Source organism: Syngnathus floridae, chromosome 8 (assembly GCF_059516105.1).
Source record: "Syngnathus floridae isolate MCC-2025c chromosome 8, RoL_Sflo_1.0, whole genome shotgun sequence".
NCBI lineage: Eukaryota > Metazoa > Chordata > Actinopteri > Syngnathiformes > Syngnathidae > Syngnathus > Syngnathus floridae.
Window position 1 is genome coordinate 3,666,877 of NC_142420.1, and position 12,606 is coordinate 3,679,482.

The 12,606-nt window shown below is 43.8% G+C and overlaps 1 protein-coding gene across 13 annotated transcripts in view; it reads left to right on the forward strand.

The window, feature by feature from the left end:
* Positions 1-11,019, forward strand: part of mycbp2 (MYC binding protein 2) — a 49,739-nt gene extending 38,720 nt beyond the window's left edge. For all 13 annotated transcript variants that reach the window (XM_088382605.1, XM_088382610.1, XM_088382617.1 and 10 more), the window contains 27 exons: positions 19-188; positions 304-551; positions 626-793; positions 1,015-1,172; positions 1,246-1,445; positions 2,785-2,934; positions 3,015-3,175; positions 3,251-3,407; positions 3,486-3,710; positions 3,788-3,853; positions 3,945-4,184; positions 4,311-4,400; positions 4,480-4,560; positions 4,637-4,903; positions 5,223-5,506; positions 5,782-5,878; positions 5,961-6,080; positions 6,164-6,265; positions 6,709-6,837; positions 6,927-7,059; positions 7,127-7,230; positions 7,597-7,785; positions 8,585-8,692; positions 8,780-8,989; positions 9,052-9,159; positions 9,803-9,968; positions 10,127-11,019. In XM_088382605.1, the coding sequence (XP_088238731.1) occupies positions 19-188; positions 304-551; positions 626-793; positions 1,015-1,172; positions 1,246-1,445; positions 2,785-2,934; positions 3,015-3,175; positions 3,251-3,407; positions 3,486-3,710; positions 3,788-3,853; positions 3,945-4,184; positions 4,311-4,400; positions 4,480-4,560; positions 4,637-4,903; positions 5,223-5,506; positions 5,782-5,878; positions 5,961-6,080; positions 6,164-6,265; positions 6,709-6,837; positions 6,927-7,059; positions 7,127-7,230; positions 7,597-7,785; positions 8,585-8,692; positions 8,780-8,989; positions 9,052-9,159; positions 9,803-9,968; positions 10,127-10,242 (4,247 nt within the window). In that variant the 3' untranslated portion in view covers positions 10,243-11,019. The remainder of the gene's footprint in view (positions 1-18; positions 189-303; positions 552-625; positions 794-1,014; positions 1,173-1,245; positions 1,446-2,784; positions 2,935-3,014; positions 3,176-3,250; positions 3,408-3,485; positions 3,711-3,787; positions 3,854-3,944; positions 4,185-4,310; positions 4,401-4,479; positions 4,561-4,636; positions 4,904-5,222; positions 5,507-5,781; positions 5,879-5,960; positions 6,081-6,163; positions 6,266-6,708; positions 6,838-6,926; positions 7,060-7,126; positions 7,231-7,596; positions 7,786-8,584; positions 8,693-8,779; positions 8,990-9,051; positions 9,160-9,802; positions 9,969-10,126) is intronic.
* The last annotated feature ends 1,587 nt before the right edge of the window (positions 11,020-12,606 follow it).

Sequence of the window (12,606 nt, forward strand, 5' to 3'; positions counted from 1 at the left end):
CTCTCGTCCATTCCTCAGGCTGCGGCCGTTACGCTGGAGGCCAAGGCTACAACAGCATCGGTCACTTCTGCGGAGGCTGGGCTGGCAATTGTGGCGATGGAGGGATTGGAGGCAGCACTTGGTATCTGGTGTGTGATCGCTGCAGGGAGAAATACCTGAGAGAGAAGCAGACTGCAGCCAGGGAGAAGGTATCTTCTACTATATATTTGGTGCATCCAGCCAGGCCTTTCCACCAATTTGTACAGTGAATGTATTTCTGCTGGCTATCTTGCACAATTTACTCGAATATCGATTCCTTGTCAGGTAAAGCAGTCCAGGAAGAAGCCACTGCAAGTGAAGACGCCGAGAGCCCTGCCTACCATGGAGGCCCACCAGGTCATCCGGGCAAACGCTTTGTTCCTGCTGTCGCTCAGCAGCGCGGCCGAGCCCAACATGCTGTGCCACCACCCTCCCCGGCCGCTTCATTCCCAACTGCTCCCCAGCCTCAAGGAGGGTGTGTCGGCCGAACTTCCCAATAAAATGAGCTGCCTCTACCTGCAGACACTCGCCAGGTAGCAAAGCAACAAGCAGGAGTTATTTTAGGTCAATGTGCACGCGTAATCATGACTACACTTTCATCCTCAAGGCAACACACGGAGAATTTTGGTGCTTACCAAGATGACAATCTCTTCCAAGATGAGATGAGGTATTTGCGATCCACGTCGGTTCCCGCTCCCTACATTTCAGTTACCCCCGACGCCTGCCCTAACGTTTTTGAGGAACCGGAGAGTAACATGAAGTCGATGCCCCCCAGGTAAATCCATCCTAATCACAAACACAGGTTCAATTATTTGATTTTTTTTGTTCTGTTATTTTTGCTATTGCCCAAAACACTTGAATTCAGGCCATGCTTGTGGACTGTCCACATAATTGGCAGAACCTTTTTCTTTGTGCAATTGCAAATTGTTTTGCATCGTATTGTCCTAGTGCTTGTACTGGCAAAATATATCTAATCTATCATATGCTGTCTTTCAGTCTCGAGACCAGCCCAATCACAGACAGTGACACAGCCAAGCGCACAGTTTTCCAGAGGTCATACTCCGTTGTTGCCTCAGAGTACGACAAGCAGCACTCGCCCTCTCCGGCCAGAGTTAAAGCCGTGCCTCGACGGAGAGTCCACAGTGGTGATGCGGGTAATTACGTTGAACGTGAGCATATATTGTACAAGCCTCCTTTCTTATTCCCCCGTTCTTGTCTTCTTTACAGAAGTGGGTTCATCCTTGTTGCGCCACCCGTCTCCCGAACTGTCCAGGTTAATCTCCGCCCACGGCTCCCTCAGCAAAGGGGAGAGGAACTTCCAGTGGCCCGTGCTGGCGTTTGTCATCCAGCATCACGATCTGGAGGGCCTGGAGGTGGCTATGAGGCATGCGCTGAGGAAGTCCGCGTGCCGAGTTTTTGCCATGGAGGTACAGCTTCTTCAATCTCCAGATGTAGAAGCGTTTGGATACCTGTCTAACACACATGCACAACATTTGTTCAAACTAGATGAATTGGCACAATAAATAAATAAATAAATTAGATAGATAGATAGATAGATAGATAGATAGATAGATAGATAGATAGATAGATAGATAGATAGATACCGTATTTTCCGGACTATAAGTCGCTCCGGAGTATAAGTCGCACCAGCCATAAAATGCCCCAAAAAGTGAAAAAAAACATATATAAGTCGCTCCGGAGTATAAGTCGCATTTTGGGGGCAATTTATTCGACAAAATCCCACACCAAAAACAGTCATGAACGAGCAACAACAGGCTAAACGATAGCAACAACAGGCTAAACGATAGGTATGCTAACGTGACAAACACAAACAAAGAGCTGAGAACGGGCCTGACGTAACATATAGAGTGATTAAGGACAACTATTACATGAATAACATGTTTATAAAACCATCAGTGTCACTCCAATTCATTAAATAGCAACAACAGGCTAAACGATAGGTATGCTAACGTGACAAACTCAAACAAAGAACTGAGAACGGGCCTGACGTAACATATAGAGTGATTAAGGATAACTATTACATGAATAACATGTTTATAAAACCATCGGTGTCACTCCAATTCATTAAATCCATCAATCGTTTTTTGTCAACAATGGGTGCGCACGGCTGAGGGTGCTTGCACTTCAAAGTATTCCACAGGCTCATATAACGATAGATAAACTATATTTCAAATAACTATAATACAAGCCAATAATATTATCAAACCATCCGTGCACTTTAATTCCATTAAATCCAACGATCAAATTCCTCGTCCTTTGTCAACTTGGATATGGTGCTTTAAAGTGTTAATTGCTTTATTTGATGTTTTCTCTATTTTTTATGTTTTGAATATGTTCAAGATAAAGATATAAAAGCATGTTAAGTGATCAACTATACTAAAAATAACATGGGAAGTGGTCAACTATACTTGTAAGTGATGTCTTAATGATCAAGTAAAAATTTGTGAAAAAAAAACATATATAAGTCGCTCCTGAGTATAAGTCGCCCCCCCACCCAAACTATGAAAAAAACCGCGACTTATAGTCCGGAAATTACGGTAGATAGATAGATAGATAGATAGATAGATAGATAGATAGATAGATAGATAGATAGATAGATAGATAGATAGATAGATAGATAGATAGATAGATAGATAGATAGATAGATAGATAGATAGAAGGTGACTCCACCACAGGTACATTTTTAATCTCCTCCAACTTTGCTCATTTCAGTATGATAATGGAAGCGCTTTGGTGTCTCCTCAGGCATTCAACTGGCTCCTGTGCAACGTGATCCAAACCACTTCCCTGCATGACATCTTGTGGCATTTTGTTGCGTCTCTCACTCCATCTCCCTTTGAACCAGAGGACGAGGAAGATGATGAGAACAAGGGCAACAAAGAAAACATAGAACAGGTGTCAAGTCGTTAAAAGGTTTTGCTCTTGTTTGAGAGATTCTACGTTTCCTTATTGTGGGCCATCGTCACACCTCACAGGAACGAGACCTTGGCGTTTGCGAGCATCCTCTGTCAGACATCGTTATTGCAGGGGAGGCGGCCCACCCGCTGCCCCACACCTTCCACCGCCTCCTCCAGACAATTTCCGACCTGATGATGTCACTTCCTAGTGGAAGTTCGCTTCAGCAGATGGCGCTCAGGTATCATACCTCTTTTTTTTTTTTCTTTCTAGTTTGAACCTTTTTGCAGATTAGACACCTATGTCACTTTTGTAGGTGCTGGAGTCTCAAGTTCAAGCAGTCCGACCACCAGTTCCTACACCAGAGCAACGTCTTCCACCACATCAACAACATACTGTCAAAGTCGGATGACGGCGACAGTGAGGAAAGCTTCAACATCAGTGTTCAGTCGGGCTACGAAGCCATTAGCCAGGCAAGAAACCCGGCACTCAGGAACTCCCGCTGAAAGATTTGCTCCATGAGCTGATTCTAATGCATTGTCGCCCGATAGGATCTCTGCCTGGTGACCTGCCTGAAAGACCTAACCAGCGTGGTGGACATCAAAACGTCCAGTCGTCCCGCCATGATTGGCAGCCTGACGGACGGCTCCACTGAGACCTTCTGGGAGTCTGGGGATGAAGACAAAAACAAAACCAAGAGCATCACCATCAGCTGTGTGAAAGGCATCAATGCCTCCAACGTGTCTGTTCACGTAGACAACTCCAGAGACCTTGGGGTAAGAGACAGCATTGTTTTTCAAGGGACCTGGTGACGTTTCCTTTGTAACTTAATTATTTTCCCCTAATTTTACAGAACAAAGTGACCTCGGTGACGTTCCTGTGCGGCAAGGCCATAGAAGATCTTTGCAGAATTAAACAGGTGAGACAAGATTGATCTCTCTCCAGCATAATAGTTCATCATCAGTCTGACTCATAGCGAGCATCCTAAACATAAATCTTTTCCATCTCAGGTCGACCTAGACTCGCGTCACATGGGTTGGGTGACAAGTGAGCTCCCTGGGGGAGATCATCATGTGATTAAAGTGGAGCTTAAAGGGCCGGAGAACACATTGAGGGTGCGCCAGGTGAAGGTGCTTGGCTGGAAGGAGGGCGACAGCATCAAAATCGCTGGGCAGATCTCAGCCAGCATGGCACAGCAGAAGAACTGTGAGGGTGAAACGCTGCGTGTGTTTCGCCTCATCACCTCACAGGTAAACATAAATGCACACCATTAGTACAGGCGCAGAAAAAGAAGTCACGGAAAATGGTGGCGCAGATCAATTGACATTGTGGTGCTATGAATGATTTTTTTTTTTTCCTTGTCTCATGTCACCCAGGTGTTTGGGAAACTTATTTGTGGAGATGCAGAGCCAACCCCAGAGCAGGAGGAGAAAAATTTGCTTTCGTCTCCAGAAGGAGAGGAAAAGGTCAGCATTGAGAAGGTCAACCGTATACTGGTCAGCAGTTTGAAGACGCCTCGCGTAATTTATTCAAATTTTGGAATAGGTACCGTCAGATGCAGACCTCAAAGAGCACATGGTCGGAATCATTTTCAGCAGGAGTAAACTTACCAACCTGCAGAAACAGGTACGGTTCAAGACACAATCAACACGGGATCAAATTCCACATCAAAAAACATTTCGTATTTCTTTTTCTTTGTAAGGTGTGTGCACACATCGTCCAGGCCATTCGCATGGAGGCGACACGCGTGAGAGAGGAGTGGGAGCACGCCATCTCCAGCAAGGAGAATGCCAACTCGCAGCCCAGTGATGATGATGCTTCCTCCGACGCCTACTGCTTTGAGTTGCTGTCCATGGTCCTGGCGCTGAGTGGCTCCAACGTCGGGCGCCAGTACCTCGCGCAGCAGCTCACGCTCATGCAGGACCTTTTCTCGCTGCTGCACACCGCCTCGCCGCGAGTGCAGAGACAGGTGAGCAAGCCTGAACAGCAATGTGTAGAGGAAAAAAAAGTGCCGGTACAGCACCACAGTTGATTCCCCCTTTAAGCAAGACAATCCTACGAGGCTTAGTTATGTAGTAGCTTATCGAAACCAACCTGTTGACATCGATTATTCTTCTCGGTATGCTCTCAGTAGCTTAGCAAAAATTCTCTCGTCATTTGATATTTTGAAATTTCACCATGGTCAATTAGTGAGAAATTTCTCATCCAAAGATGACTATAAATCCATCTTTTTGTATTTCAGCATTCCCACAGTGACATTCCAGGTCATGTGTATGTGTCTTATCCAGGTGACATCCTTGCTTCGACGGGTCCTCCCCGAGGTGACGCCGGTGCGACTCGCCAGCATCATCGGGGTGAAGTCTCTGCCACCGGCGGACATCAGCGACATCATCCACTCCACGGAAAAAGGCGACTGGAACAAGCTGGGCATCTTGGACATGTTCTTGGGGTGCATTGCCAAAGCGCTCACGGTGCAGCTGAAAGCCAAAGGGACCACGATATCTGGCACTGCCGGCATGGCCGCCGGCAAAGGGGTGACCACTGTCACTCTGCCAATGATCTTTAACTCCAGGTGGGTTGGCCCCTGTGGGACAAACATTGTGGGTCTTGCTGCTTTCACTTGAACAATCCATTGGTGAAAGCGTGCCTTATCGAGTTCCTACCAAGCCGATAACTTGGCCAATTGAAAAATTCTCCATTTGACATGACATGACAAAAGCGAAGGCAGCAAGACCAACAATCGAACCGGTCCGTGAGTGAATGACACACCAACAAGCGTCAAGCTTCAGAGTAAAAGCATTTCTATAATCTAAGAGTAATTTGTTTGTTTATCGTGATTGTGTTCAGCTACATCCGGAGAGGGGAGAGCCACTGGTGGATGAAAGGCTCCACCCCTCCTCAGATTGCAGAGATCATCATCAAACTGGTCAAAGACATGGCAGGGGTACGCACCTCCCTTTTTTAATTGTGTGCACACAATTTCCACCAATGGATCTCTATAAGGTGACAATGGTTGTTGTTTATAGGGTCACCTTTCAGACGCGTGGTCACGTGTCACAAAAAATGCAATCGCTGAGACTATCATAGCGCTCACCAAAATGGAGGAAGAGTTTCGCTCACCTGTGCGCTGCATTGCCACCACGAGGGTATGCCGTTAGTAGGCTTTCATTCAAGACCACTTGCTTTTCTTTCTTATTAATGTCTTGTGTTGTTTCTTGATGTTTTCTAGCTGTGGCTGGCACTAGCTTCTCTGTGCGTGCTGGATCAAGACCATGTGGACAGACTTTCTTCTGGTCGATGGATGGGCAAAGATGGACAGCAGAAGCAGATGGTTAGAGTTACACGAAGAAGGAAAAACTGGCTTTACAATATAGCTGTAAAAAGAGATTTGAGATTGGAATTGATATACTTTTTGTCGAGGGTATGGAGCATAGGCTGTAATAGATGATATTTTATCGCAGACAGAATTTTTTATATGGGTGTTGGGAGTGGAGGATTAACCAAATAGCTCCTCTAAATTACAAATAATGATACAATGATTCAAATTCCCGCCCAAACATGGGTGTAGAAACTCTCTGTTGCTCTTTATGTTCATTTGTTTGGTAAATTAGAAGCAACATTTCCAACACTAGTAGTTGAGCCATTCTCAATGCAGGATGCAATAAATAACTCTTGACAGGAAGCTTTGTGACAAAATGATACGATAACCCCAGGAAATGAATAAGGAATCACTGAGCAGCCATCTGAAATAACCTTTTTTCCTCTCTCCCCCAGCCAATGTGCGACAACCATGACGACGGCGAAACGGCAGCCATCATCCTGTGCAACATGTGTGGCAACCTGTGCACCGACTGCGACCGCTTCCTCCACCTGCACCGACGCACGCGCTCTCACCAGAGACAGGTCAGCATTGGCTTTTTTGGAAAAATATGTTCTTTTATGACATGAGTTGGTGTTTGTTTTAGAACTACTTTTATGATGGTGTTTGCCAGGTGTTCAAGGAGGAAGAAGAAGCCATCAAGGTTGACCTCCATGAAGGCTGTGGTAGGACCAAGCTCTTCTGGCTTATGGCTCTGGCCGACTCCAAAACAATGAAGGCCATGGTGGAGTTCAGAGAACATACAGGTAATTTGACGCTCTGCACGCAACATAGATACTTAACCCTCTAAACTTCCTGGACATTTGTTTCCAGGTAAGCCTGCATCCAGCAGTTTGGATGCATGCAGGTTCTGCGGAACAAGGAATGGAACCGAGCTGTCGGCGGTTGGAAGTGTCTGCTCTGACCCCGATTGTCAGGTAAACCGTATGAGATGAAAAACATTTATCTTTAGTAGTGACAGCATAGAGAAGCATCCCTCGGAAATGTGATCACTCCACTTATTTGTTCCACTCCCATCTGATGTTTTTATTTCTGGTCGGACTGCCCTGGTTCCTCCCATTTGTAAACAAATTTGTCACAGGCAAAGCAGTACATAGATGCAGAATCATCAAAATTATAGAACGTACATGTCGTCCAAGTGATAACTTTCACTTTTGGAATTGAATTACGGAAATGAATTGAGCTTTTAGTTATGCGGTTGGGATATGTTGTACCTTGTTCCTCGATGAAGCAGAATTTACATTCAAAACCTCCTTTTTCGTACTTTTTTTTTTTCCCCACAGGAATACTCCAAACTGGCGTGCAGCAAGACGCACCCATGCGGGCACCCGTGTGGTGGAGTCAAAAACGAGGAGTCGTGCCTCCCGTGTTTGCATGGCTGCGACAAGAACACGGGCTGCTTGAAGCAAGATGCTGACGACATGTGCATGATCTGCTTCACTGAGGCACTCTCTGCTGCTCCCGCTGTACAGGTATGGAGTATGTCCATCCGCCCCGATGGATTCCATTAAGGAAATCACTGAATTAATGTGTAATAATAATATTGTATTTATTTTATTTCTGATAAGAAAGAGAATATGGGGCTCTTTTGAGACAGCATCTGCTAGACTAAGGCCCATATGAGTGGATTGATTATTTTGACAGACTGTAGATTATGGCTATTATTATTTATTTCATATTATTCCAACAAAGTCTTCCAAATAAAGTCATCCATTTTCAAAAAAACAATTCCTCCAATCGGCATTGAGTAAATAAATCCCGCCAGCTACCGAATGGAAAAATATTATCTATTTAGTTTCGTGGTAGTTTTACAAATAGACCCCTAATAAATAATAATAAAGGTACTGCTGAGTAAAGAAGTGGCCCATATTCTAAAAAAAACAAAACAATTTTTAATTTAAAAAGTTATAAAATGCATTTGTACTTACAAAGGCCTCCTCGACAATAAATGTAATTTCTGCAGTTGTGAAAATATATGTAAATAAACTCTTCATAAAAATAATTACAAAATGTATTTCATTAGCCTAATCAGATTGTTGCCCAAGTCATATTTAAAAGTTTTGAGGAAACAGTCAAAGTCTTAAATTACCTCAGCAGTTAAGATAACAATTTATACAAACAAAGCCTCCTCTGTAATAAATGCCCTCGCTGTAGTTGTGTTAAAAATAAAGAAAACCATAAATGTAATAAAAAGTAACCTTCTTACAGTTAGGATGCATTTTTTTTAAGCTGCTGTCCCATGACTTCTTTTTTTCTTTACATTGTCCCCAGCTGGACTGCACTCATGTGTTCCACCTTCAATGCACCCGACGTGTTCTGGAGAACCGCTGGCTTGGGCCTCGCATCACGTTTGGCTTCATGTTGTGTCCAATTTGCAAGGTCGGATCCAAATCCAAATTTTGCGTGAGCCTTTGTTTTCTTCCATTCCCATGCGAAACCCACCTTTTCAAATGTTTTGAACTTTAGAACAAGATCAACCACTCAGTGATCAAAGACCTACTGGATCCCATCAAGGAGCTCTATGAGGACGTGAGGCGAAAGGCACTCATGAGACTAGAGTACGAGGGTCTACACAAGAGCGAGGCCATAACCACGCCGGGAGCGCGTTTCCACAACGACCCGGCGGGCTTTGCCATGAACAGATACGCCTATTACGTCTGCTACAAGTGCAAGAAGGTAGCTTTTAAACTAAACCGTGTTTAAATGATAGCAGTATGAGCTAATGTGGGTAATTTCAGGCTTATTTTGGGGGAGAGGCCCGCTGCGACGCCGAGGCGGGCCAAGGCGACGATTATGACCCCAGCGAGCTGATTTGTGGTGCCTGCTCTGATGTCTCCAGAGCTCAGGTGGGTAAATGATACCTGCACCATGCCCCCCCACATGAAGTGCAGTCTGTCGTTTTATAAATACTAAGCGACTGGGATAATATACGAAGAAATACATTTTATGTTATGCGCAGAACAAAAATCCCCAGTGCTCTTTATTTCTTCTGGTGAATGAAGTGACTTTTTTTGTATGGCAAAGGCAAATTTAAAACAGTAAATTTCAAGTAGAAAGTTGGGCCAGGAGCTTTTGAGAGTGCAGAATATACTTTCCTTTCTCCTTTCTATTCAAAAAGACAGTTAACATTTAATTTATTCACATGTAAATACAGAATTGAGCATTGAAATTTCCCAGAAAACTATCCAAGGAACGTTAACTCAACAAAACTTTAACTTTGTAAATATTCAACTATGGAAAGGGTTTTGACCACATTGTCATTTCTAAGATTTAACAGGAAATGAATTGTACAATTGCAGTGATTATAAAAAGATTTTTCCCTAAGACTGAATGGTGCACAACTAGAGGGAGCCCGCATACCACTAGCCTCACCTTGACAATCATTGCAGTCTGTCAACATATCCTCTATTCTTCTGAAAATAACAGTCAGTGTTGCTTTAGCGGAAATACCGAAGTTGCTGAGGTGTGTTCTCCATTCCCTCCTACCAGATGTGCTCCAAGCACGGCACAGACTTCCTTGAGTACAAATGTCGCTACTGCTGCTCTGTGGCCGTGTTTTTCTGCTTCGGCACCACGCACTTCTGCAACGCCTGCCATGACGACTTCCAAAGGATGACTAGTGTCCCCAAAGAGGAGTTGCCGCATTGCCCTGCAGGTAAGCAGGAATTCTTCTAGTGATGTTCACAAAAAAACAGAACCGCGAAAGTCGAGTCACCCAGAACTGAGGACATGCATGCTAAAAAAATAACGGAAACCGAGGACAACCTGCACTGAAAATTTGAGCTTTTAACCCGCTGCTCATTTTTGTCCCAGGACCCAAAGGCAAGCAGCTGGAGGGAACCGAATGTCCTCTGCATGTGGTCCACCCGCCAACAGGGGAGGAGTTTGCATTGGGCTGTGGCGTGTGCAGGAACGCGCACACCTTCTAACCAAGAGTTCCGCCATTTGGAACTGGTATTGTCCACTGTGATCTCTGGCCTGCTGGCTAGCTGGCTGGTTGGCTGCTGAAGTGCATTCGGCATGTGAAGCTTGGCCCCTCCCTGCGGGAAACATGTGCAGATTCCCAGGCTAGCCGAGAGCCTACAGGTCTGCTGTTCTACTAACCCCGTCAGTATCCGGGCTCCATTTCGGAACCTGAGCGGAAAAGACAAACAATGACTTAAAATATATATATATATATATATACATAACAAAAAATGTGGCGTGTTTGCATGCGGCCGTCGTAGTCCCTCGGCTTCTCTCCGCGTTGCACACTTCTGGTCACCCGGGTGAAAGAAATTCATCTGGGTTATTAAAAAAAAAAAAAAAAAAAAAAAGAACAGGCCGTATTTCCAGCTTCCCGATTATTATACATTCAAAATGTCGTATGTAAAACATTTTTCGTAATCTTGTACAGTATTCAACTATGAAGTGCATACAAAAACGTTGTCGGGTAAGACTGTTATGAGAATATTGTTCAGAAGGAAAATAGTGTACGATTTATCTAATCTTGTATATAATGCTATTATTCAAATTAGCTGTATTCTGAAAATTGCTACTTTTCACTTCACTTTTGTTTAATATAATCTGGGTTATGTTTTGAGCCAGAACTTTTAATGAAGTGCAATACTGGGCGTGCCTCCTGTTTTGCAGCTGTTTAAAAAAACAAAACAAAAAAAAACTATGGAATGTATGTCAATAAAGCCACTGTACATTTTTATACAGTCGATGGCCCTTCTCTTCTAATTGTCACACCAATTCTTCAGTTATTGAGGCTGTGGAGGAAATATGGCTGATTCACATTATTTTCCGTGATAGCAGCGAACAATTGTGTTTGTGAAGGCAGCGAATGTTGCGTTCTCGTCAGAGATCGTTCAAGGTCGCAAGTTTACCAAATGCTCACCTGTATCAAGCTTGTCACGATATTTAATTTTTTTTTTTTTTATGAAACAGCAGGTGTTTTGACAGACAATTGGCCCATTTGCCTGACCTTTGACAAGGGAAAAGTACTACAAATGTACATCATTTGGTATGACAGCAGTTCCACTACGTCACTCAACTGTCGTCGATCTCACTGGGGTTTGTTGTTACCTTCGAGAGCACGTAATTACAACTGATGGAGAAGGTAGCAAAATACATTCATGTCATTTATGGTTGATGGAGTTGATTAGTAATAAACCAGGATGTCTCTTTGTCCAAATTTATTCATTCATTTATAAGAAGGCCTTAAATCAGTAGTCTCCGACCACCGGGCCGCGGACCGGTCCGTGGGTCACTTGTTACTGGGCCGATAAGCCACACAGAATTTTTTTTTTTTTTTTTTTAATCGACAATTAATTCAGGTCAAGAGTCTCGTCCGGGTCACGTGACATGTTTCCCCAGTCGAGCCCGCAAAGCTAGCAAAAATGACGGAGAACAATCCTGAAGTACCTCCTCGCCCTGCTCCTTTCATCGTGTCCAAGCAGTGTCAGTTTGCGTGTCAGGCCGCAACTGTTTCAACGTTGTCACCTGGTGTGTGACACTCAAAGTAATTCTTACTTTTTTATGGCCTGCAACCATGCAAGTGTGTGTGCAAGCCTTCACCCCCCCCCCTTTTTTTGTCACGTTAGTGAGCTCCTCAGCAAGTTTTTGTCAGCTTCTGTGAGGATATCAGCGATACAATTTGAGCGAAAATCTTCTGCTTTTTTTATGCAGTCGACCATCTCAAAATTTATATCTGCAATGAAAAATGAAAGTGGTACATCGAAATTCAAGCGCGTGTGGTTCATTAGCTAAACAAGTTAGGAAGGAATAGATGGATTTGGATTTCAATTGTGGAGTCGAGGTCAAAGATTTTTGGTAGTGAATGAAAATGTTCCTAACTTTGCTGCTTCAGCCTCTTTCTTTTCTCTTTTTTCCTCTATTCTAAACACGAGCCTAAGATTCAAGAGTTTTTTTATTGAGCCATGTTTGAGCGTGCCAAAGAAGGAATTTGACTTCGGTAAATCACAGCCTCTGTTCAACATTTAGGTGACTAACAAGACTCAGAACATGTGAAAAATGGCAAATATTCTCAAACATCCCCTGATCTTAAACAGAATAATTGTCCAGCTGATTAAAGGCACATTAGACGGAATTTCGTTTTTGTTGATTATGGCGGTGCCAATGGACAAAAAGGGTAGCCAATGCTTTTCTATTTCTGAGTGGCTGTGTGAATAGCACCCAGGTGATGAAAATATTTGTGTTTAACCACAATTGTAGATTGATGCTAAAAGGAAAAGTTGATTTTTGTTTTTAACCGTATCCCATTTTGCATTCATTGGGTTTTTATCCTC